The sequence below is a fragment of the Anopheles coluzzii genome, chromosome 3 (assembly GCF_943734685.1).
Source record: "Anopheles coluzzii chromosome 3, AcolN3, whole genome shotgun sequence".
NCBI classification, from domain to species: Eukaryota; Metazoa; Arthropoda; class Insecta; order Diptera; family Culicidae; genus Anopheles; species Anopheles coluzzii.
In genome coordinates this window covers 60726899-60753508 of record NC_064671.1, presented here as the reverse complement: position 1 = coordinate 60753508, position 26610 = coordinate 60726899, and the positions used below count along the sequence as shown (strand labels likewise).

Genomic DNA, 26610 nt, shown 5'->3' with positions numbered 1-26610 from the left:
GTTATGCCGTTCAGTGAACCTATCCGGTTCCTGATCAACGTTCGTGAGCTTGGAGAGGAATATAAAAAAAAACTTTAAAGGGTGTTCTGACTATCCCGTGTACTTTACCCTGAGGATATATGAATGCAAGGTTGACGCTTTGGGTAGGGAATGGTTGATAAAATTGTTTGCGGAAAGTCTGCATCCGAAAAAGCAATAGCAACTGCAAATAATAAACCGTTTGTACCAAAACGGTACGGTAAGAGGAGAAAACCCATTTCAATAAACGAAACAAATTGCGCAAACAATAGTCGCAAAACCGAGCATTGCAACCTCCACGTGTAAAAGCAACTGTTAACAAATAATTTCCACGAACTTCCGCAGACTGTGTTGCGGTTCCAAGAGATTGAACCCGGTGCCCTGCCTTTGTCTGCAACCGTGTCTTTGAAATACATAAGAAAGTTATTTACATTTGCACCAGGCAACAACAAATTACGGTCTTCTGGATTTGCCAACGGCGTTTTGGTTTGGTTTCTTCTTTTACTATTTTTCACAGCCCACGCTCCATGGACGCAAGGACATCTCTATGGCAAGGACTGCTTGTTTTTCCTTAGTGTACTTATTTGGATCGTCTAGACGGGTGGTTTTACAATTCCTCTCCTTGCTACACCCAGCATAAGCCGCTCGGTTAGTGGGAACAATCTTAAAAGTTGTCAGGATCCTCTTTGGGAGCATAGAACATAGAAAGAATGACGAACAAATAACATCTGGAACACTCCAACTTGGTACCTTGTTCGAGATGGTTGCGCAACAAAAACAAAAAAACAAGTCGTGTTAAGGAAAATCTTTGCGGTTGCCATTGGTGATGACGCGAGGGAAAAGCTATTGGGAAAAGATCAAAGGAACTGGTTACACCATTTAATAAACGGTACGATTCAACACATCACATGCGCATTAGATGGTACTCCTTACTCGATTCTGTATAATGAAAAGGTGATACAGTGAAACAAAATAATCGCTTTTTCATATCGTAGTATGGTTGTGTTAGGTGGATTTATCCCGACTTAGGCTCTTGAGGTTGCTGAAGCAGATGGTTTGGTTTCTTTTTTGGTTCGGTCCAATGCACTCCACCACCCAGACGAAGGATGGTTTACTGATATACTGGTTGAAGGGTGGCAGGTGAAACAGGGTGTCTGAAGCCTGCAGAAAATAAACGAAAACGTGTAAATCCTCTGTTCTGACCAAACATTACCATTTTCTTTCGCAGGTTTGCCGTTGTTGTGTTTTACCTCGCTGGCGTTTCGCCTGTTTCGGGTCGTGTTGTACAATAGGTTTTCAATGCTCTCGGAAAACATACGATGACCGTCGGCACTACGATGTTTTGTGTTGAGCGAGGTAAAGGTTAAAACAGCATGGGATAATTTACGTATCCTTTATCCTGTGAGTAGTCAGTTGAAAGATTTTTGGAACATTAAGGCAAGTACGTGGAGTTAAACTACGCAACAATGGTGTTATGCAAATTTTAATTTTAACCGGTCATGTGTCAAATCGCTTTTATATTCTTCAAAAATTGTCAAATGCAAAATAAAATGTCTTTCTGCTAAAATTTAACTAAAATTCATAAAATTGAACAGACATATCTAACCGAATTTTCTATGGTGATGATTGAGTTCAGTAAAGAGTTGAGCGCATAAAAATATTACATTTAATACTAAAGAAAAAACTATTTTTCAACTATTTTTGGGTTAAAAACGTGCTATACGTAAAAGCCTGAGTTCCACAAAAGATTTTTGAACGCATTATTCTCGTTATTCGGGGAAATATTATAAAAGAATACGACTTACTAGCAATAAAAAAAACAAATGCAAGAAGGGAATTGGTAAAAATTATCACTGTTTATTGTACTGTTTTTAATTCGTCTCACCGTTTAACCAAAAAATAGTAAAACCGTTTTGATAAAAGTAATGAAATTAAAGCTGAAAGAAATGGAAACATAATGATTGCGTTCATGATTGAAGCATTTGAGTAGTTTGAGTATAATTATATTCATACTCTACAATAAAATCCAATTCAATTCATTGCATATAATAAAATCGATACATCTGGAATCATTTAAAAAACAATAACAATGAAAAACGAACTTATCAAAACCATCACATCACTCAACATGCTGTAAACTCGTTTATTCATACCTGCGACCCAAGATTAAACTCATTTTTCTCTACCGTTCTCCATTCCTCGTCCTCGCTGAACCAGTCGTGACCCATTTCACCAGGACACCGACCAGACGAAACTTCATTCGGGGTGGCGTAGATCAGGGCTCAACGGACCGGATCCGGATCCTGTAAGTGTTCTTTGTTGTCTGGGACTACGCCGGTGGATAACCGTGGAATTTGGCTTATTTATTTAACCTTTTTTTTTCGCGTACGCCCATTTTTTCATCATTTCTCTTGCACGGTGACTATAATAACAGACACGTGGCGATGTATATAGCTAGACCAAGGGACTGTGCGTACCTTACCACCCCGCGTGCTCCCTTAATCGTAGTGTAGTTTGAAGAGGCTACAAATAAATTCAACCGACGTATACCACTCATCAAGTATGTACTCATTTTATATAAGTGTACGTGTGTGCATCTTGACTTGCTAACAAGAATAACACAACACCAGTAGACAGCGCTTCGCGACTATCTGCCCAGTGAGATGTTACGAACTTCATCTCACACGAAAGCTTTTTGCCCCTGTTTTCTCACGAAGAGATGCTGTGAGAGGGGACACAATATGTGAAAATAAGACTCTCGCAAAAGAATGCCGATGAGTGAGATTGTTTCAAAAAGCTTCAATGACCTACTTTCTGCTTCACTCGCTTGCATATTATCCCAGGAACACTACTAGCCGATATTGCTCGGAGTTTGAATTCCAGCCCTCCGGGGACCTATCTAGAAGGTTGAAAAAATAAAAGCTTTCAACAATTCGTTGCTTTTATGGGCCGATGAAGCATTTTGTGTGGGGAAAAAATCTTCCAACCGGTATTTGGTTTTATTACTTCCCACGGCTTTGTAATGCACAAGACGAAAGGTCAATGAACTAGGGAATCCGTGTTTCAACCGTTACGTAAAATGGTCTCTACAGTGTGAGCTCATAAAATCAAGGGTTATTGCATGGGCGGTATCAAGAGCAGTGTTATGATGCTTTCGTCATCGTTTTCATTGACGTCACAGATTGTGTGAGAGAAACTTATGGAGCATATGACGTGCCGGATGTTTTAAATGACGTTCAATCACAGACATACGAAATTAATCAAATGTACGTCCATTTGCCCATTTAACAATACACAGTAATTGTAGGCAAAATGTTTGATGATAATTATGAATAAATCAAAATCGATAATTTCAAAAAGCAGCTTTTAGCTCACTGTTTTCTTCGTTTTATTCTCATTTCCAATTTTAATCCTACCAGTATCTATATATTACAGAAAAAAAACCTAAACCATTCCTCCCTAACTGTCGTCGAAGCCTGGATTAGCATGGTCTTCCTCGTGATTTTGCAGGACATTTTCGAATACCTGAAATAGATGAAACAAAAACAGGAAAGCTTGAGCACGCTGAACACATTCAAATAAAACATGAAACCAGTCCCTAATCCACTTACCTGATCCATCTGACATCGTGAAATCGTATATCGCAGCTTGTTTGCCTGAGCGAAGCGCTGCAGCTTGAGGAACAGTTCACTGGCCGTGCCTGTTGCGGATGTGGAAGTACCAGGTGCTACTACCAAGCTGCCCGTATCATCCAGCATGATAGTGACGTGACCGTTTTTGTGCGGTTTTCCATTCTCTTCCCGCTGCGACCCACCCTCCGGATAGATCTGGCAAACAAACTGGACGGAATTCTTGTGCAAAATAATATCCCGCGTTACATTGAATTCGCGCTTGATGACCTGTTAAACGAGTAAGGAGGGAAACACAATTTTAAGCATCATGCCTTTCTGTCTGTTTGTACATGCAGACTTACTCTTAAAAAGTCCACCTCCCGAAGACCCTCCAGATAGAGCGTTATCTGATAGCTGTGTCCGAAGCGTTCCTTCAGGCGATCCGGTGTATCGACGGTGAGCAGCTCACCATCCTTCAGGATCGCTATTCGTTGGCATATCCGATCGATTTCTGAGATACTGTGCGAAGTGAGCAGAATCGACCGGTTCTGGGCGTTTAATCGCTCGATCGTACTGTAGACGATGGAGCGTGTAACCGGATCTAGATCACTCGTCGGCTCATCCATTAGGATAATTTCCGACTGACCGAAGCAAGACACGGCTACGCACAGTTTTCGGCGATTTCCACCGCTCAGATTCTTAACCAACACTTTACGATACGCCTCCAGATGGTACTCTTTAAGCGTTTCCATTATCAACTTGTCGATCGATTCGATGTTACGCAGCTTGCCGTAGAACACAATCACCTCTTCTACGGTGAGCAGTGGATCGAGGAAGTTATTCTGAGGACAGTACGATGGTCCGTGCTAGAATATAGTAAAGTGATTTCTGTAGAACATACTCTAAACAATACTTCCGCAGTAATACTTACAGTACTGTAAAACGTAAAACTACCACCGGATGGAAGCAACTCTCCAGAAAGAATTGCAAAGATAGTAGACTTGCCGGCACCATTCGTGCCCAGCAAACCGAAGCACTCGCCGTAACGCAGCTTGAAGGATACGTCCTTGACTACTTCGAGACCCTTGGCACCACCTCCACCACCGCCACATCCACGATATCTCTTCCGTAGATTGTCCACCGACAGGATTTGATCAGCCGTGATGGACTTTTTCTTTCCCTCCACGCGGCTTATCACTGTGCTGTAATCAGGCGTATCCATCCCGTTGATGTCATGAACCTTCGGTTGAGATGTACCTACGATCCGGTTATAGATTCGCTGTACCACTTTGTACTCGATCGCAATGTTCAGCAGCATGAAGATGAATCCCATTACCGCCAGGGCAATAAGATGCGGATGAAGGAGAGTACTATATACGGGCGATTTGTACGAATCAATGTAGTAGCGCTTGAAGATCTCTGCCGTGATATAGTTTTTAGACAATTCAATTAATCCATCCGAGAGGGCATGCTGTGGTAGCACGAGAAAAGCTCGATTCAGAGCATTGCGTATTCTTTCCGACTCATCAGTGTCCCCGAGGATATCGAAGAGAATGATGATCGTCAGTGTCCCCAGGGCCGTAATGACATTCAAGCAAAATATCGACATATTTGCAAAACTTGCGTCAGTGAATAGCTTCTCAAACAGATGAACTGCCGGAATGGTTGCAAAGCCGTAGAACACTAGTAGCAGACAGATGCCCTCGAGCTGCTCACGTGCTACGTAGGCCGGTATCGCAAACACCTTGAACACGATCACGGCCAATGCAAGAGCGATAAGGAAGATCTGGAAAGTAGTTCATCATTAAATGAGTTTTGTCGTAAGATTAATCGACCAACTGGCGTTCTGTTTGCAACGTACCATAGCATCCCAGATGTATGTTACGCTCCAATAGGTGAAGACGTTTACGCCGGCCAAGCGCTGCTGTAGCTTCTCTCCGCGTATCCGTTCGTTCACTATGTACACAGACGCACCGGCAACGACCAAGCTGAAGGCCAACAGTATGATCAGCGAAATTCCCGCATCGGCTATTTGCTGCAGCCTGTGTGTAGAATGCAAAAAAGGTAATTAAATAAGAACATTCTCTTGCCGAGCGTTTACGCACAACCATCACTCACATCGAAGATACGGATAATTCATCTTCCTCGATCTTTAATGGATGATTAATGGTGCGGATTGTGTAGCTCGAATCGTTCAATTCCGCTCTCAAAACCGCTGTATCCAACATGTTCAGCCAGGTTGGCATCGAATGGTAGCCCTTGTTGTTATACCAAACGATATTCTTCTCCTTATTGATCGTGATGCCACCGTACCGACGTTCCGTGTAATCATCAGTGGTAGAAAGAACCCATCGGTAAGCTTCATACGAAGAGTTGAATATGCTACAGTACTCATCCGTACAATGGGCAAGAACATCCGATACAATCGCGTCCCGGTACTCGTCACCATCGGTTGCATTGGTGTAGAATTCGGCTGATCGTGGATAGAGTGCGGTGGAAAAATTCACCATAAGATCGTGTTCCCCAGGTGGACGGATCGTCATAAAACCCATCGCGATTATTTCAAAGATAGTTGGCAGCACAAGCAAACACACCAGCAGTCGATAATTGCGCATGAAATGGCGCATCCGTTTGCAAAACAGCGTCCACATAATGGACATAGTGCTCAGCTTAGAGTCGTTCGTTTTTGGCCCATGGAAACCGTTTGGAATGTGCGTTGCGGAGGTACCATTTCCATTTTGCAGCATAGGATCGGCAGGTGTTGGATCGCTAGCATTGACTGTGCTGAAGATATTGAGCAAGTTTTCGTTGCGAATTTCGAATGAATCGATCTGTTTTTGTGATTTCAGCTGTGCCATATGTTCCAGTAGTGGTTCAATGCTGCAAGCAAACGGAAATAGGAAAAACAAACAACCATTAGTGTTTAAATCTTATGATATTCATTTGCTCACACTCACTTTAACACCTGACTGTCGTTGGTGGATGAAGTGATCTTGAAGTCGAGTTGATTAAGCGTAGCACTCATGTCATATCGCAAATCAACAGTACCGTCCAGCAGTTTACTGAGTTGTGCAATCATTACGGTGCGATCAACATCTGTCTGATGTTTCAAAAAGATGCTTAAATAAATCGTATTGGTAAATCGTTTCTTCAACTCTTCTTGCGATTGTTCCAATATTGCTTTTCCCTGAAAATAGATTTTAAATAAATGTCTTATCCTGCATTCATTCGCTGTATAAAACTAACGTTTTCCAGCATAACAATCTTATCGCTCAAACATTCTGCCTCGTCTAGATGATGCGTAGCAAGTATAACGGCACGGTCCTTGCGCAGCGTCTGTATTAACTCCCAGATGTACTTGCGCGCTTTCGTATCCACGCTGCTGCATGGTTCATCCAAAATAACCAGATTTGGAGAGCCTAGGAATGCGATTGCAATGCACAGTCGTCGCTTGAAGCCTCCGGATAGATCCGACGCTCGATAGTGCTGGTAAGGTCCCATCTTCAGATTTTCCAGCGTCCGTGAGACCTCTGTATCGAAACCACGGGTCAGTTTGATACGTGCGTACAGCTGCAGGTGCTCCTTAGCGGTAAGATTCGGTATGAGCACATCGTTTTGGGGACATAGTCCAATTTTCTCCGCATTGTTCCTTATGCCGGAGATGAAATCGTAATCCAGCGGTAAGTGGACGTCTCCTTCAATGGGTCGTACCTGCCCTGTAAGCAGTTTTCTGTGGAAAAAATACAAAATAAATGTATCAATTGTATCGCTTGTTGACTACGGGATAGACAGTGGGGTATTATTACATGATTGTGCTTTTGCCGGCACCGTTCCGTCCGAGCAGGCAGGTCACTTCATCGCGACGGAATGTGATGGAAACGTCACTCAACACCTTCTTGCCCCCCTTTTCATACGCGACGTCCACGTTGCGCAGTTCGGCTCCGATGCTCTTGTCCAGTTTGATACGCTTTACCGTATGGAATGTGGTTTCATCTGAATCGATAGTAGTACAGTCGGTTAGCAACGGTCAGTAAATCGCCCAAGGTATTATTTGATTACATTGCATTACGTACCTTTCTTAAAACACTGATAAAGATAGCCTATGGTAAAGTAGATCACGGCGTCGAGTAAAATCATTAGAATGCCAAACTTGAGATCATTCTCCGCTATCGCCCCTCGGAAGGCGCTGGTGAAATTCGCTCCGCGATGTTGAAGCTCCATTCGGATCACGTGACGCCAGGCGTAACAGAAAGCAGTCGAAAAGGAAAGATTTGCGACGAACTTTGCCGCTGAGGAAAGCGTTGCCCCCAGTGCGATGATAATGATGTACGGAAGGAATGTTATCAGGAAGAGTATCACAGTCGACACCGATCCAATGCTAGCAGAGTTGAAGAACATCGAGCACATGTAGCTGGAAAGAAGGCGTACACGATGATCACGAAATGTAAGAAATGTCAAAACAATGAAATTGAACACCACGTCCTTCCTGATAGCTTACCAGAATCCGATCAAGCACACGCCAAACAGCACCAAGTAACAGAATAGGAACAGTTGATTGGAGTGTACTAGAAGGCCTCCACCGTAGAGAATGGCGAGACCAATCAAGAAAACGATACTAATTTCGATGAACGTAGTGATCACCCAAGAAACAGTTTCCGAACCAGATTTAAGACCCATTGACCGCATCAGCATCGAATTGCCGCTCTCCTTCATCCAGATCTTTTGCCGCACCGATGAAGCAACATGTACGATCAACGCTATGAAGTATGCCATCTGAATGGCCTGGGCAAGATATAGGCCCTTTTTAAAGCTAAAACAAGGAATACATTATGTAAAATCTCATTCATACATTTTTTTCACAATCACATTACTTACTCATCTTTGGTGTACTTTGGGTAAGGGAATTGCTTCGTGTAGAACTTTTCATTCGCAACCTTATACTCCAATTCATTGGTGGACTTTTTGCTACCACCACCAAAGAACAGATCAAGAAACGACTGTCGCTTCTGTCTGCTAAGTATAGGCATAGCAGTGGTTGTGGTAGACGTTTCGGAACTAGAGCCTTCTTCATCGTCGTCTTTGAAATCTAGAAAATCTTCTAGCGCACTACTGTTGCTTCCGCCACCGAAGCGATCCAGTACATCCTGAGACACGTTGAACCGTTTGCTTAGATCTCCATAAAGCGACGATAGGTTCTCGGTCGTAGTTTCTGAAACAGAAGCAGGAGTAGCGGTGGTTTCCTCCACCTCTTCATCACTATCCTTCACTTCGACGCTTTTATCCTCAGTGTCAAGATCGTCCTCCTGACTGAAGTCATCAGTCAATTCCAGCTCGCCTCCAAAGGGTGAACTATCTTCGGATTTTTCCTTCGATTGTTTGTTAAACATTTCCTTTTTCGCCTGCCTTATAATGCCCATATCCACCGCGTGCTGTATCTGTATGAAACCTCGATGATACCGCATGTCCAGTTCAAAGCTTGCCTCCGGTCCCGGGAACCAGAAGCGATTCCGATTCTCAACCGTCACCGGTGTATCGTCCGTGCGCATGCGAATTTTGTACGTGATTTCGTTTGCAGTCGTACCATTTTCAAAATATACACCCGCGAAGAATAACTTTTTGCGGTTCAGCTCGAATGCACGATCTTCTAGCGTTTGCTCATCCGAAACGGGGATGAACCGGTCGGCCGAAAAACAATCAAAAATATTGGCAATTGTGTTCACCGCTTTGGCAACTTCGTTATCGTACAAAATACCACTCAGCATATCCTCGATCAGCTCAATGTTCACATTACCTCCGACGAACATCTTTATCAGCGGACTCTTTGCTAAATTGATCAAACTTTGAAAGCTCTCGCGTACTTCGTCGTCGGTTCGCAGCAACTGCAAGGTGGTATCAAGGGCACGGAAAAACTCCCTCAACCTACCCATGTCAGCGAATGTTTGATTGGCCTATAAGAAAGGTATGAATAGATAAACTTTGCTACTGGTTTGCAGCAATGCGCAACGTTCATTATTCGCTTACCAGTTTCATAATTTCGTCATTCCGCTCGTTTGCCGGCCCGTACAAAACCTTTCCCTGCAGGATCGGTTTCAAAAAGCGCCAGGTAATCTTGCCATTGTTAGTGTTTGTTACGTCCAGGTATAACTGCTTGCAGTAAGGCGTCGGCATCACTGCCAGCTCATCCTTGTCCGGGCCTGCGTAGTCCGGCGTGTAGAGAATGTTGTCCACGAATCGAATATTATCACTGCGCGGGAATGGCCGACCGCACAAAATGTTGCCCGACTTTGAAAACGTCTGATCGTCCGAAAAAAGCTGCAGTATGTCAAATTGATCACCCACCTTTTTGCGTATCTCGGGTAGCATCTTCACCAACCGATCGCCATTGCCTGTCGGAAAGGATGAGTAAGGTTTGCGATATCGATAAAACTAAACGATTTACACAAAATAACGGCTCACGTGTGTCAATGAAACGTACGCTCAATTTCTTTAAATTTTGCATGCGATACGATCGCGGTAACACTGGCGATAAAGTTCCGTTCGATTGGTAATTTTACGATCGCATCGTACAGTGCGTTATTATCCAGGATGATCTGGACGATGTTAACTACGGGTGTTACTGGCGCATCGTTGAATTCTTCCGTTTCGGCATAACTTTTCGCATCCTGGCACTCGTTCTCAAACGTGCAGATGTAGGACTGGAAGAACGGCAAGATACCGTTCGCCTGTAGGTTACGGGTCGGGAACTGGCAGTCGTTGATCTCCACCGCTTGGAATCTATTTCTCAGTATGTAGAGAGCGGCAAATATCATGCACGGCCACACATACTGAATGATTGTCATCCACTGAAAGTTGAAAAAAGGAAACCATATTTGTGTTAATGGCTGAATGTATAGATACGTTGAAGATTAGAAAATTTGTTTTATTTTATATTGTGCAATATTTGTTATGCTGCCAGTGTTAAATAAAAATATAAGTGACTCTTCAAACAATCAGACTATCGTTTAAATGTAAACCAAATCCCCTTTTTTTAATTGAAAATTTAAAAATTAAAATAACGAAGTATGTCATTAAATTGATCAAGTATGCGAGAAATATAGTAACTGAAAGCTAGACATTGTTGACAAAGAAGTATAATAGTTATTAAGATATGATTTAACGCTATTTTATCAATAAAAAATAGATTTAAGTTTGACTTCACGAAGCGAATGAAGCCAATGCGTTCGTAATTTAAAAAAATAAAATAAAACAACAACTATTCTAACTGGGATTTTAAGATATTGAACCCTTGACAACTTTTCTGAACAAATTTATGCAAGAAGAACAGCCCAAAATAGCCCCGTTTCTTAATTGTTTAATTATTTTTGTTTTAATTTTTTATTAAAATTGGCATATTTATCAATATAATTGCAGATACGGTTATGAAAACATCAGTTGCTTGTAACAATACACACAACTAATGTAACCACCTACTCATACCAAATGTTACCATGCCAGAATATTTATAAACATTTTATTGTGTTAAAACTGCAGAAAAATTAAATAAAGAAAAAGATAAAATTAAAAACTATTTTAATTATTGGAAAGATGTAGAAACTAACTGGTCGACTAACTTCAGTAAAATTCAATGGACGATCGATCCTAGACATACATAAAACATGGGTTAAACATTTGTATGTATAATCCATCCGAGTCTTCTCATTATTAATAGATAATTAGACATGTCAGATGTTCTTCTTCGGCACTACCATCCATTGTTGGTCAATGCCTGTCTGTACGACTAGTGGGGCTTGGCTTTCAGTAACTTATTGATTATCAGAATAATCAGTCCTACGTAGGGGGGCAGGGTCCATTTGGGGATGGAGCGCACGACGGAAATGTTATTAAGTCGTGCGAGTTAACAACTGTACCACGAGACATAACCGATCATTATCACGCAATATCTAAGATCAAATTTATTTGTATAAGTACACAAATAATAGATTGTAAGATCTTACAAGAACATATCGAAGTTCACATACCCTCGTCCTAATATTTGAGGAAGTTTAAAGTCAAATCAGTTATTTTGTTTTAGAAAGAACTTTCTGATGATTTTCACTGACGATTTATTTTATAATCCACTTAAAAACTCTTTTTTAATTATAAACAAAATGGTTTTAAACCGTAACAACATTGCTGAATTGCTTCCGGTACTTCCGGCATTTTTCTACGATAATTACAAAATGAGCAATAAAAATGTATGTAATTTTTTGCTTATTATATTAAAGTATTCTTATACTCATTATCAATCATACTGAATCGTGCGATTAACATTATTAGTTTATAAAATGAGAAAAAATAACTTTATCGACCATTATAGATAACGATCACTCATAAATGATAGATTACAAAAATGTCATTCTAAGCGTTATCATCATCGTGATTCATTCCTTTCCTCTTTCTCTTCTGCAGCATAGTGCGCAGACAAATACCATAATTTGGTCATGCATGAAGTTTTTTTGCTCAACTTGTGTTTTTTACGATCGCGAAACACCATACCAACCATCATTTGCAGCAATGATGAACATTGAACCGATGAAAGATGAGATAGAAAGTGTTGTTTAACGTATTGTGCTTATCAAAGTACGTAGAACGAATGTCGTTACGCATACTGCGCTGCCAGCGCGTACGCACCGGATGTGGTGTATGCGGAATAGGAACATTGGTACAAAAAATGTGCAACTGATCGAAGCGAGGAAATGTCATATATATTAAACCAGCTGAACCAATGACAATTGACCTACAAATACAGTATTTACTTTTTATAATCCGGTTATGAATCTAACAATCTTAATGAATGGCATTTGACTGCAAATGATTTTTTAAAGTTTAAATTATACTTCTTTTCAAGTTTAACTATACAACGAAATACTTACTAGCTGTCGTATCCGGACGAGATAGTCTTTTTTAAGCAGTGCCCGTATTTGCATGCTGTCGGCATGCCTGGACAATTTCATGTTACCGCTCCCGTAGTGAACTGTTCTTCTGGCGATGTCAAATGGGGCAAACCTTGAACTTTCACCCGCAGATGCGCCACCAGATGGGCGTTAGTCGTGCGTTACTTCTTCACACCACGCAGCAAACACAACAAGCAAATATTTGACAACTTGTATCGTTGTTGGTTATGTTTTGGTAACCGTCCACAACCTATCTTCTGCACCGGGTCATGCTGCCAAGAAACGGATTACTATGATTACTATCGCGTTATGTTGTCGGGAGGCTTGCAATATTTTCACTTTTTTAACGTGTTTGTACAGTAGTTTTGCTTTATTTCTATTCGCTGATAGTCACTTTTACTCCCCTCCTCATTCGGATACCGTACTCAGATGCCCTTTTATGCTACCGGCGGCACTGAGCATTGAAAGTTGTAATTGTGTTTCGCACTTTCTTTTACTGCCTACGGTTACGTTTTCACGTGCGGCACAATTAGAGACACACGCACACACACACGTTTGCGATGCACTTTTTTCCAGGAATGGGGTAAGCTTTATTTTTCACTTATTTAATGAGCATGTCCCACTGGTTGGCACCGTTTAGCACAAAAACACCTTTGGTCTGCTGATGGTGAAGGTTATGCCAATGGACCTAACCCGGAACACACCTTGTCGTAAAGTGGAACAAATGCACTGAAGTACGGTTTAAAATGCATATACAATAACACACACGATTTATGTATTGGGAGCTACGTTAACGTACAACCTAAAAAAAGTCCATTGAAGATGATCGGATCACTAGTTTTACACAAATTTGGAAGCTGCTACTATTACGAAGCTCTGCACGAAAACGAAAACAACAATAATTAAAACAAAACGATTTGACGTTGCACAATCGCCAAAGCTATGGCTCGGCTGCGGATGTACCAACTTGGTGGAGAGGAAATGAAAAACAATAGAAAACAAAAACAAACCCCTTTCTCTCCATCCGATCCGGGCATTGGGTGATGGATGCTGGATCATCGTCTACGATCCCATGCTGCTTAACGTAATTAGCGCTCACTTAATGTAATTCACTAATAGGTGGCCGGCACTCGGCGAAAATGGACGAAATGTGCGTTTGCGTTTTGATAATTACACTGCGGGAACCAATTCACCAAATGTCTTTCCCGTTTCTAGCCGAGTGAGAGGCTCACGAACGGGTGATATGGCGTTTGACACGTTAGGATTAGTACTTAGTTTAGGCCGGCTAATGATGTGCAACACAGTGATGGATCGTTTAGCGGATTACGAAACGGCATGCAACACAGTGCGCACAGGGTGAGTTAGAAGAAATGCGGAAGAGAGATACCGATCCCGGATGGGGCGTAGGGTGTTAAGATAAGTTTTCCTTGGTCGGACTAGGGCTGAGCTTAGATGTTTGTCTCTACCAACAGGTGTGCGTTGCTGTTCGGTGTGCTGGTTGCTGGATAAATGAACGATTTCTATTAAATAAAGATTCTATTTATTAGAAATTCAGCGCTTTTACTTAGCAATGATCGTATCATGAATCATAATTGTTCTACAAAACCGTCCAAACAAATCGAGGGAAGGAAATTTTCAACAAACCATTCCCATCTACATGGTGTTGGGCTCGAAAATGTAACATAAGCACCCCAGGTACGTCATCGTTGGGTCTTCCCTGAGCCAGAAACGGAGGGGAAAAACAAAGAGATGCCTTGTATGCAGTTTGTTGTACAGTATCGGACATTAAGATAGGACCCTTTTTTTTCAATGCACCGTGCACTTGTTTTGCCACGTTACTCGTGTTTGTGTGTGTGTATGTGTGTATGTGTGTGTGTATGTGTGTGTGTGTGAGTGTGTGTGTGTGTGTGTTTGTCTGTGTGTGTGTGTGTGTATGTGTGTGTGTGTAGTAGTAGAAAGTGAGTGTGCTTTTTAATATGTATTTGCAAGTGCGCGGGTTTGTGTCTGAAAAACTTGCCATGATGTCATATTGCGTTGAAATTATTCTTATTATGTGTGATATCATGTGAAACATTGTGCGTTTACACTTGGATAAAAACTAAAGTTTGCATCGACAGCAGCCCTTGTTCCTCGGACGAAAACGCAGGTGTGCTGTTTCATGAATGTGAATGCGACACCGGTGCGAAATGGACACACGCACAATAGCAATGAACTCGGCATTCTCACACAGGTGTTTCTCCAGTGCACGCCATTGAAAGGCCTTCGTGCATCTCTGCGTTGCACGTTGTGTGCGAATGGTAAACTTTGTGCGTGCATTGAGCTGGCGCGCAGTTGTTCTTTTCAATGGGCGTTTTGTTTCATGAGCGCGGCAGTATTCTGTTCTCGATTTTGAAGGGAAGACGCTTACTCGCGTACTCGTTGATAGTTTTATCCATGCGATGTTTTCGCTGCTCGACAACGATGTAATTCATCGCGTATAGAAGTAGAACGCAGGCAGAGCACGGGATCAGCCGTGTCCAACTTTTTAACCAGCGCGTTCTTGACGGTCCAATCAAGCAATGTTAGTAACAATGGGTCGAGGTAAACGTTGTACCGATTATCAGCGCCATATGTAAAAGCGAATGGCTGCTGCTGGCATTAAGCGCAAAAGGATCGAGTTCGTAATGGAACGATCGCGCACTTTTGTGGCAAACGCGCTTCGGACAACCGAAACGTGCTTAGACAACTGAAACGCGCTTGGACAACCGAAACGCGCAAGTCAACCGGACGTCCTCAGAAGACCACGGCGAAAGAAGACCGTAACATTGTTAATATATCGAAAACACACTGATCGCGAGGGCGGTGGTCCTGCTTATCACACCAAAAACCTAACCCAAAACACAAAAAAGCTACTTACAAATCTATCCGAAACGACCTACTTGTGAAACAAACACACACATCAATACACATTCAAACATACATCCACACACACACACACATGCACACACACATACACACACACACATACACACACATACACACACACACAAACACAAACACATACAAACCACTCATAAACTTGGCTCAACGGGTGCACGGTGCGTTAAAAACCCAATGCCCTATCTTTCTGTCCGATACTGTACCTCAGTGTTTCGGTCACACGATCGATGAGTAATGGTGTTTCTGGTGAGCATAAGCCTACAAAACCATTCCCATGCACCGATTTTATGAACAAATCGTTCACGTTAGCTTTACCCCAAGTGGATATGCTTCGCATTACCCCACGTGGTCGTTCCCGGCTGGAAGGCAAATGACCTAAGTCAAGGCCGAAATAAAGCTTTTGCCCATGGTATCGTTTAATCGATTGCTAAGGTCTTTGAGGGTTGGCTTCGTTCGTATCGTTTTGCGAGGTAGGTGAGGATACTTCATCATCATCAAACAACGTCGGTCAATTCGGTCAAGTTCCTCAAAAAACAAAACAAAACAAAAAAACGCACATACGAAGACGAAAACGTAAACACCTGACTAATTTCCATTTTAAACGATTGTAGTAGGGCGTTGGGTGAAAAAATGCACCCACAGTGTCATTGCAATTCCCAGACGCTAATTGCTGATCGAATCATTTGCATAGAGGCACCGAAGTGGCAAGGCAAAGTGTTGAAGTCGTACGATATAAAGTTGGGTGAGCTAGTTAGAGGGACTGGCAGTAGAAAACAGAAACAAGCCATCCTCATGCAAATAACATTTATTACGCAAATAAAGTTTATTAAGCATTCCCGGCAGCATCTTGACGATAAGAGGTTACACGTTTGGGAATGTAGGAAACTGGGCAGAACTTGTTATATGCACGTGGATTGGGGAAATACGCACACTCAGCATTTCAATACAGCAGACAGTAGGTCAATCGAGTGATTTGCTATGAATCATGCGATCTTTGTTGCCCCGCACCGGATCTAGATCGTCGGGACGAATTGGATAATGGTCAGTGTAGGGGGCGTGCACTAACTACGCGCTCCTCATCAGCGTCCAATTAATCTTCGCCTAATTGATCCGATAATACGCGAGGCAGCAGTGCAAGTGCAGATCGAGCTACACACGTACGCAGCCACCGCAACCAGGCATGATGGATGGATGAACTTGACGACCGAAATCGATGACAAAAAACCGGTTTGCTAACATGCAATGTATCGGTAGATGAGGTTGCTGTTGCATTAACGTACTCCTTATTTACAATCTTATTAACGATTGCGTTCACGAGTGGGCAAGAAGGATCGTCGTCGTTTGCTTGAGGGAGTGGACTAGGCGCAGCTGCCCATTCCCGGCGACGCCGGAGTGTGAGTGTGCTTTTTTTTCGTGTAGTCATTGACCATTTGTGGCATGAGTTGTTGTTGAAAAATCAGCAACCCAACAGCTTGTAACCGGTAATAGCTTGTAGCTTGTAACCGGCCTTCGTTTTGCACCACTGAAGATCCCACTCAACCAACTGCTCGAAGAGTCTAGTTTTGAGCCGTTTTCCGGCACGGTTCAAGGTCAGTGAAGATTATCGAATAATTTGTGAGTCAAACGGCTGCCTGTCTGCGCCGGGAAGGCAAAGAATACACATCAGGAAAATACGCAACGCTATGTTTTGTGTGCGTTACACATGCTAAACCCTTTTTTTCTTTGCACATTCTTACGATTTCAACAGTACCATTCCGTTTCGGAAGCGACGAACCGGTTTCCTTCACCGCAGTGGCGGCTCGATTAAGGAACCCGTTTGAGAAGCACCCCATCGGCATTAGATCGAGATGGATGGTGTGGTAGAAGCGGAGCTAAAGATGCTTTCGATTTCGAGTGTTGATTTCTACTGCGGAATGCTGATGCTAGTTTTACGTCAAACAGTCGCTTAACGCCCGGTGCGATCGTTTCGGTGGCTTGTTTCCCGTTTCGCATTGATTCAGCTTGAGTTTGTCAACCAGAGAGAATACCTCAGTATTCGCCTTCATTTATAAAGAAAAGGCGTGATTTATTCTCGTATGATTCTTGCGTCGCGATGACGACTAGCCGAGTGTTTTACTTCCACACCTCCAGAACGCTGAGATGGCCAAGGGTTTGCGAATGGTGCATCGATTCCTTCTAACTGCCTTCGCCGAACGGTGACGAGGAAGCTTTACAATTTCTGGAATCGATTATCATTACAATTTTTCCATCCACAACAACATTATTCAAGCAACCGGTGTCGATAGAGTTGTGTCGAGTCTTTTCAAACCACTTTAGTTGTGATCGGTGGATCACGAATAGGACGTAGCAGCAACGATTACAAGCGATCGTCAGAACCTTCTCCAATGATTGCATCGTTAGCAGGCAAATGCTTCACCGCCACTGCGTACACGTATTGTTTGCGCAAACAAACGCAAATAATTCAACGACTTTTTAAGAGGCTTTTGATAATTCTTGAATTTGGTTTCGTTTGTGTTGGCAGTGACCTTTACATAGATGATAAAAAACGATGATTCATAGCTTTTTTCGGAAGCTGTTAATGCTTCATTTGGTTAAGTCTTTAAACAATGAGTTTGCTTAACTTTTGGAATGCAAGGTCTCTTTTTCGGAAGGCTCGTTTAGTGTGATTCAATCTTCTACACTTTGCTAACGGAAATATAATCCTATTCTTAAGCTTAACTCTTGCGTTCGACACATACTTCCTGCTTTTTGGAAGGTTCGTAAATCAGCTGCGAACTGCTTGCTTTTATTATTTTTACGATCCATTTATGTTGCTCTTCATCACTCAATATCATACCGAGGAATAATTTACTACCTCTTGTTCCATGGTTATGAAATGGAACGTAATGTTAGCTATGTATTTTACGCATAAAAAAGAGGACTGTGTTAGAGGCTTACCTCTTCAAACGGGAGGCTTCTATAACACCAGCCTAGCATTAACCACAAGCCAGCAAAAGCTGACAAGCATTGCGTGGTTTTGGTTAAGGGCACGTCCAAAACAGCACCAGTGTTTGGCTCAAGCCCCACAGCACGTACCGGTCGGTAACCTTGCTGAAATGTTGGTTATGCTTGGGTAAACTTCTCTGCACAACCCAAAAAAGGGCCGGATGTCACCAGAAGCTAACCATTATTTGTGCAGACGATCGTACGAGCTAGAATTTAAGTGTATATTTTACACAAATAACTTTACAAAAACAATGTTTGTGCAAAAGCTACCAATAAAGTGTTATTATTGCACCAAACAAGACGTTAACACGGTATGGTATAAATCTTTCAGAACACGACTGTGACCCGGTAGACGGACAACGCATGGATTCAATACGTGACCTTATAGACATTACCCGGACCCCCATAAGACCTCCCACAAGACATTTCAGTGTCTGGGACAGGATGTCGAAAACGGGACTTGACCAGCGGTTTGTAAAGGTGCATAAAAAATGGGTCGTCACTGGGGTGTGCTACTTGTGGGTAATGTTATGCAAAAACGGCGGCAAATTTGAAACGCAGCTTCTTCAGCACACACAAGTGTCCGTCTGGTTTATTGCCATTGTTAGCTTAGTCTAGCCACTATGCCCATTCGAACCCAAATAGATGCTTAGGCGCTAGCGCAATATAGTACTTCCCGGTTAGACAACTGCACTGACTGACTGCAGCCACCGTCGGATTGTTACTGTTTGGTTATTCAACTGTCGTACTCCAATAGAGACACCCGTGTATGCGCTATCGAGTAAAATGCTCTCAAGTCACCATGATTCCAGGTTCGATGCTGTTACTTGCTGCGATAGGGCCAAGTTTGCGTGATTCGTTCGTTTCAACGTGAAGTGCATCGTTTTTTGTGACGATAGGGGTATGGTTTGTAATAGCTGTTATCAAACTGGACAGCAGCCGGAAGTCACGATTAGCATCGACATTCAATCGCGTCACAACAACAACACACACGAGTACACCGGGATGCCATAGATTGGTGGCTGGTAGAATGATTCCATCTAGCCCTCTGGATGATCTGAGTAAAACCATCGCATTTCGGTATGCAACATATACTTGCTTGGTGATGATAATTCTGCATGTCTCGCCAGAGTTTCATTCTAGTGTTGGGAAATTTTTATTCCAATGATATTTCAGCTGAGAAAATCAAACACAAATGTTTAAACAGATCTACCGACACCTCACACGTACGGTGTCGGTTCTGCTACGCTGTCTCCCACGGTGTCGGTACAGTGCCGCGTGCGACACACGAAGAAAAATGCCTCACCCCGATATTCTCATGCCGATTGTGAGTACATCAGATTGTCTTCTCGACCGGTAGCCGAGAGATTTGCGGGAGAGATTTCCCGTTCGCAGGGGCGCAATATTTTCCACCCATTACCCGTTCTGGAAACGTGGAACTTTGTTGTCGACTACTCTATAGGCTGAACCATATGCCGGAAGTGTGGCGCAAATTTTTGTTCCTCAATTAGTTTTCCCGTAACTGACGTACAACGATGGAATGAATATACAATATAACGCTTGTTGACTGATTGCTAGGTAGTGATCGTACATAATGATACTTATTTGGAGTCGTATCCATAATGTTAGTATCAATCCGTAGGATGTATACTCCTAATATCTTAGTATCAATTGCAGAAAATAACTCTTCCTTGGAATACCTGAACACAGCAATGTAAAACTATTTTCCCAAATTATAATGGAATTGCATCGATAGCTTTTGAATTATTATTGTGCCATCCTTCAACACCGCCTGTTAACCTATCAACAGGTGTTTTATTGCCCTTCATTCAGACCCATTTCAAACAAGCACAAAACGTGCATCATGCTGGTCGAATGTGGGAAAAAAGTCGCTAAAAGTAAATATTTGTTTATAAAATTACCCCGATCGTGTAAACACTGGCCTGTTCGCTCAACCACCGGGCAATGTTTCTTTTAATGGAATGAGTAACAAAATCTCACGATTATTGCTCTCTTCACGTTATTTTTTTGTTTTATTTGCTCTGTGTTGATCATGAAATCTACCGACAAGCGCAAGAAAGTGTAAAAGAAAAACATGAAACCGGCCACCCAGAGCTGCTTGCTGAGAGGCCGCGATAGGGGTATAAAGAGATCGTACGGACACAGGCGTGATACTGCAGGCACTGCAATCCCACCTTTCGGTGGTGCGGGAAGCAATGCAAAACCGGCCGCATGCGGTGCGACGCCGAGATTGCGCACACTAACCACGCGCAACCGGTAAACCACGGACACGGTCGGTCTGCGGATTTCGTAAAAATAGCATCGATTCGGCGACCCAGTCCACGCGGTACGTCTATCGCAGGAGAAGGTATACGCACCCGATTTGGCTGGCGAATCAACCGGTTCGCTTGGCCAGTCGGTTTCAGATTGCTGTCCCAACGCAAACGCATTAGGCGACGGTGCCGGCATGTTGTCCCCTTCGGTGTGCGTTTACACTAGAGCCGCGTGCTGTTGCAATGAGGTTCGATCACGTACAGCGCCCAGAGGGGCGTATGAAGGAAGGGATCTTTTTACACCCTAGCTTGTGTGTGTGTGTGTCCCCTAAAGCAGGGAATAATCATCACAGTGGCAGACGACTTTGACCGTTCGCTTTTTTTTTTTTTGAAGTTCATTTTGCGATTCATATTTTTGATTAGCTTCTTCAAAGATTGATTGTCAGTTGGATGCAATAAAAAATATACCATTCTACGGTTATTATCCCTAACGATTGCATTGTATGAACGAAGAACCGCATCCTCATGCGATGTTGCGAAAGCTGGACCCCTCGCAGCGAAGATGCTCGATCGTGTCTTTCTTTTTTGCTCTACTTTTATCCCACTGCGAACGGAATCTCCGCTCAACGAGCATCAGACGTCACGTCATTAGAGTCTAATTACTTCCGACAGTTTGTACGAGGTGTGAAAAAATCCGTATATCATGAAACAGAAAAAAACCACTGTTGACGATCTTGTCGACGTTAGTGCGCTTGAACAGGATCGTCGTTGGCGCGCTGATAGTCTAGTGTCTGGGCATAAGAATTTAGACCATAATTGAAACAAATCTGTATCACTGGGTCAAACATGCAGCGGCATTGTTTTACTTCTGAGTAGCTTTAATTCTAACTATTGCGGTTAGTGTGTTTTTAAAAAGCAGTTAAGAGACGCAACACATAGGTCAGTGCGGAACCGATAAGCCGTTGGGTCAGGAGACTATCATGCACGATGCAACATGGCGCCCAACCACGGAGCACGAATTCGTGCAATAAAAGTCACGCTTGTGCGAAAGTTCGCATTTGTTTGTTTGTATATGAATGTTTTCTTATCGCCGATCCTCGACTGTGTGCCGTCGCGATCTTGGGGGAGCCAAACCGTACATCGTTGATTGGAGCATCGCTAGCCGATAAGGTGGTTCGATCCTCCAGCCTATCTCTAGAACAGCGTTAGTTGGAAGAAAATACAAAAAAACGGAGCTGCTTCTATCGGAGAGTTGAAACTTATTTTTAGCCAGATTGTGGCAGTGAGTCAGACTCCTATCAAGATCTGCCGGAAGGGTAGCTTAATGAGAACGCGAAGAATCATTAATCGCACACTACGGGAAATTCAAAAGGATTCTGTAGTTGCAGTAAGTTCATAATGAATACCAAGTATGGGAAACATATTCTACCAGTAAAACCCTCTCGATGTACCATGGCATATTGTGTAATGTTTTCAGTTTAAATAAACCGACTGTCTACATTTTCAAACCATTTGTATCAACAGTTTCAAATAAACCGGACGGTTGCTTATTGCTATGGAACAAATTTTGCTTATGGAACGATAACGTTAGGTAGGCAACGATATGAGTCTTTCAACCCAGCTAACTAGAAACAAAACGAATTGGAAGCTGGTCAGAAAAAATTCTCAGAAATACACAAAACCACTGACCTGTTTTAAAGAAATGATTACAAAAAATAAAGAAAGGCACAATTGAGGTGTGTTTTTGAAGCTGTGAAACACATTTTTCACGCCAGGGATGTATTTCTCAGCTTCAAACAAGATGATCTACATTCAGAAAGACGATCTTAATGCTTGTGTTTCCTCTGTAAGGCTAGCACTACTATTCACGTTAGATGTTCTTCTTGGCACTTTAGACATTAAGCTGAGCTCAAAGTATGGATTAATCAAGGCGCATGATTAAAATTATCTCAAATTTTTCATCAAACCCTGTGAGTACAAATATTATGTTTCGCTTCGCTAAATGATCGCTGTATGATTTGTTTTCGCAAAGAATTAGGAAGTGATTTAAAAAAACATACAAATGAGATTGAGCAAGCAAGGAAGATTAGGCTTGCAGAAGTGGAAGAAGAGCAACTGCTATGAGTCGACAAATTTAAAACACATTTCGTTTCGTTGTTTTATGATCTCTGTTGAAGACCGCGGAAGGAAGATAATTGTTCGGCATTTGTATGTTTGTTGATTTTGTTCATCGTTCACTGGAATGGGACGGGGGAAGGGGATATTCGATGACGATTACCAATTTGAAAAATCATTCCCTTTTACGAACGTACATTTCCGACCGACGGTGAAGATGCACAATTCATACAACTGATTTTTGTTTCAGACGGAAACCGTTCAGATCGACCAGCACAACTATGCAATCGGTGTAATTTTCATCTTCAGTTCCAGCTATTCAGCTGTTAGATGACTTCCTCACCCACCCAACAGTGAGGTGAGGTTTGATTGACGTTCAGCTGGCGTACTACATTGTGAATAATAAAAGAAGCACATGATCGTAGCTTTCACAGTAGGTTAGGCGATTCGACACATTAAAACGACCCATTTGCTCATTGTAGCTGGAAGCGGGAGCAAGTGTTTTTAATTGAACAAAAAAATTATTTTTGCACACCTTACGGAGGGGCTGTTTTTTTTGCACAACGGATACCGAGATTAACCTGCAGCTTTCCGCTTGCTGCCGATAGGTCCAACTATATGGAATAGTACGCTGCCCTGCTTCGCGCGATCATGTTTCATTCGTTTTTAAGAAGTGTAAGGAAGTGTACGCCTGCCTTTCAATACTCATAGAGAGAGAAAGGTGTGCCGTCGTTGCTAGGTGCCTCTTTTTTTGTCTTCCATTTCAGCACTCCATGGTGTTAGTAGTGATCGCCACACGATCACTGTTTGCACGCACGAAACAAGAAAGAAGAAAAGAAAGAAACAAATAGGCAAGCTCTGATCCACCTCCCCGTACCACAAATAAACCGCCCGTACCGTTGTGATACGTGATCGGGCACGAAATCGGAAGAGAAAGGAGGAAATCTGGTAAGTTTGGTATGCCGACTCGGTGATTGCAAGGGTCGGTGGTGAAGGTACGCACCCCGGTTTGTAACGTTTGCTGGGGGGCGGCGGAGGGTTGAGTTTAAAAACGAACAAAACGTTTTGCTCTGGGACCTTGGCTCAGGCGCGATCGGTGCTTACAAGTGAAAATTTACCTACGCTATCACCGTGAAGGAGAGCAACTAATGCTTCCCCCCCCCCCCCTCCCGCCCAGGGGATTGGAATGAAGCTACGGGGTGGTAGGATGCTGGAAGGAAGCACATACACGAACGGTGATGAAGAAATGGTAACCAAAACAGAGTTAAGAGAGAGAGAGAGAGAGAGGAAAGAGATATTTAACAAACACATCGAGAGGGAGAGTGAAAACAAACAGGTATGAAAGAAAGAGAAAAACAACTTAAAATAAGACCATTATGTGGAAAAGATTTAAACCGAAAAGGAGAAGAAGGAAGAACGCAAAAACATGAGTGAAATAGGCAAACCTGAGCACGACAAATGTTGGTTTATCATTGCGATCGGGCCATTGCAAGTGCAAGTCTGTCTGTCTGTACGTGTAACTCTCACAGGTTAAACTTTTCACCGTCACAGCTAGTGACACGCAGTGCGCGGGAAAATGGGAACATAGCAATTTACGAAATAATGAAAAAAAAAACACACACACACACACACACTACTCTCTTCATGTGGGTCGATTGTGTGGATGAATTTTAAATCCACCCAGTAGTGTCTGTTGCATTAGCCGGCACCGTACTGGTACTTTTATTCACTTGTTTTACCGTTTTATGATAGCACTTGTTCGTGTTTGATGAAATGTTCACTTTTTCGATGCATTGCACTTTAAAATATCGCACACTACCGTTCACTGTTGCTTTGTTTTAACTAGAAATCAACAACCAAAAATCAAATTTTTGGCGTTTGTTTGTGTTTCAGCATTTTAACTTCACTGCGACCTTCACCCACCGACGAACAAACACATACGCACAATCAATCTTTGTTTGCCGAAAGTAACCAAAAACAATTGAGCAACAGGTCAACGGCAAATGATCGACCATCGACAGGTTGATTACGGCCGGACGGCACAGGCCCAACCGATGCGCACGCGTCCCTTTGCACTGTCCAGCTTGGGTTGTGAAACCATTTACCCATCGGTGCAGAAAATCTCTTGCAGACAGAAAATGGTATCCAACAGCAAACAAAAAATAAAATAAAATAAAAACCAAACCACACGATCCCGCGAATACGGCGCTGTGCACACGTACACGGGGCATTTGCGTACACCAACGGGCACAACACACATACAACTCACTCGCACAAATACACCGGTACCACGGGTCGGGTTTGTGGTGCGTTTCTTTTTTTAAAAGACGTAAAATTACACCACATCCACGTCGGTCAGCAGGAAAGCTGTAGCGCAGAGCAGAAACACACGCCCTGTACGCCCAAGAAGAGCGCAGCACACGACAGACAACACGGCACACGACCGCGAGCGACCAGATTTAGCGCCGAACTGACGATCGGATCCGAACGTACCGCGAGTCCAAGGCCCACGGGCGAGTGTTTCGAACTCAGTCCCAAGCTGCACGCGTCTCTTGGGCGAACGGAGAGCGTGTTTTACCGTTTTATGATAGCACTTGTTCGTGTTTGATGAAATGTTCACTTTTTCGATGCATTGCACTTTAAAATATCGCACACTACCGTTCACTGTTGCTTTGTTTTAACTAGAAATCAACAACCAAAAATCAAATTTTTGGCGTTTGTTTGTGTTTCAGCATTTTAACTTCACTGCGACCTTCACCCACCGACGAACAAACACATACGCACAATCAATCTTTGTTTGCCGAAAGTAACCAAAAACAATTGAGCAACAGGTCAACGGCAAATGATCGACCATCGACAGGTTGATTACGGCCGGACGGCACAGGCCCAACCGATGCGCACGCGTCCCTTTGCACTGTCCAGCTTGGGTTGTGAAACCATTTACCCATCGGTGCAGAAAATCTCTTGCAGACAGAAAATGGTATCCAACAGCAAACAAAAAATAAAATAAAATAAAAACCAAACCACACGATCCCGCGAATACGGCGCTGTGCACACGTACACGGGGCATTTGCGTACACCAACGGGCACAACACACATACAACTCACTCGCACAAATACACCGGTACCACGGGTCGGGTTTGTGGTGCGTTTCTTTTTTTAAAAGACGTAAAATTACACCACATCCACGTCGGTCAGCAGGAAAGCTGTAGCGCAGAGCAGAAACACACGCCCTGTACGCCCAAGAAGAGCGCAGCACACGACAGACAACACGGCACACGACCGCGAGCGACCAGATTTAGCGCCGAACTGACGATCGGATCCGAACGTACCGCGAGTCCAAGGCCCACGGGCGAGTGTTTCGAACTCAGTCCCAAGCTGCACGCGTCTCTTGGGCGAACGGAGAGCGTAAACATTACTACGCCATGCTTAAGCGGACAGGCGGGGGTAACGCATCAAGGGCCAGAGCGCCTCTACTAGCAAATACTAGCAGACAGAGAGAGATAGAGAGATCGCGCGAGTTAGAGAGGGAGCTGAAGATGAAGGAGAGAAATAAAAAAAAATAGCAAAACACTTAACACTATGTAAGAGTAACGAGAAACAGAGAAGGAGAGACAACAAAGTAGGTACTGGGCAAACAGAATCGATCACTAACGATCGATGGATGCTGCAGACGCTGTCATCTCACATTGACAGCGCCTAATGTAACTAAGGGTGAACTTGACCACTCGTCGTGTTCTTGTAACCCATATTCTT

General features: G+C 43.1%; 1 protein-coding gene across 15 annotated transcripts; it reads right to left on the bottom strand.

The window, feature by feature from the left end:
* Positions 1-3368: 3368 nt before the first annotated feature.
* LOC120959896 (phospholipid-transporting ATPase ABCA1) lies at positions 3369-26506 on the bottom strand. Of its 15 annotated transcripts, none has more exons than XM_049609853.1 (16): positions 25956-26506; positions 12542-13438; positions 10105-10471; positions 9651-10015; positions 8505-9577; positions 8128-8439; positions 7703-8040; positions 7436-7622; positions 6876-7359; positions 6587-6816; positions 5748-6509; positions 5491-5671; positions 4561-5415; positions 3992-4495; positions 3630-3917; positions 3369-3543 (listed from the first exon to the last, which is right to left on the bottom strand). In XM_049609853.1, the coding sequence occupies exons 2-16, from the start codon at positions 12620-12622 to the stop codon at positions 3478-3480; spliced, it is 6093 nt and encodes a 2030-aa protein (XP_049465810.1). In that variant the 5' UTR covers positions 12623-13438; positions 25956-26506; the 3' UTR covers positions 3369-3477. The 15 variants fall into 15 exon arrangements, with proteins under 15 accessions (XP_049465810.1, XP_049465816.1, XP_049465809.1 ...); XM_049609859.1 differs by having other exon boundaries at positions 12542-12834; XM_049609852.1 differs by having other exon boundaries at positions 25963-26506.
* Positions 26507-26610: the final 104 nt, after the last annotated feature.

Excerpts from the sequence above, each read along its gene's own strand:
- LOC120959896 (XM_049609853.1), bottom strand. The coding sequence starts at position 12,622 with ATGAAATTGTCCAGGCATGCCGACAGCATGCAAATACGGGCACTGCTT. Across the intron at positions 10,472-12,541 it reads TCGTCCGGATACGACAGCTA|TGGATGACAATCATTCAGTA; the intron begins GTAAGTATTTCG and ends TTCAACTTTCAG. Across the intron at positions 3,544-3,629 it reads CACGATGTCAGATGGATCAG|GTATTCGAAAATGTCCTGCA; the intron begins GTAAGTGGATTA and ends CATCTATTTCAG.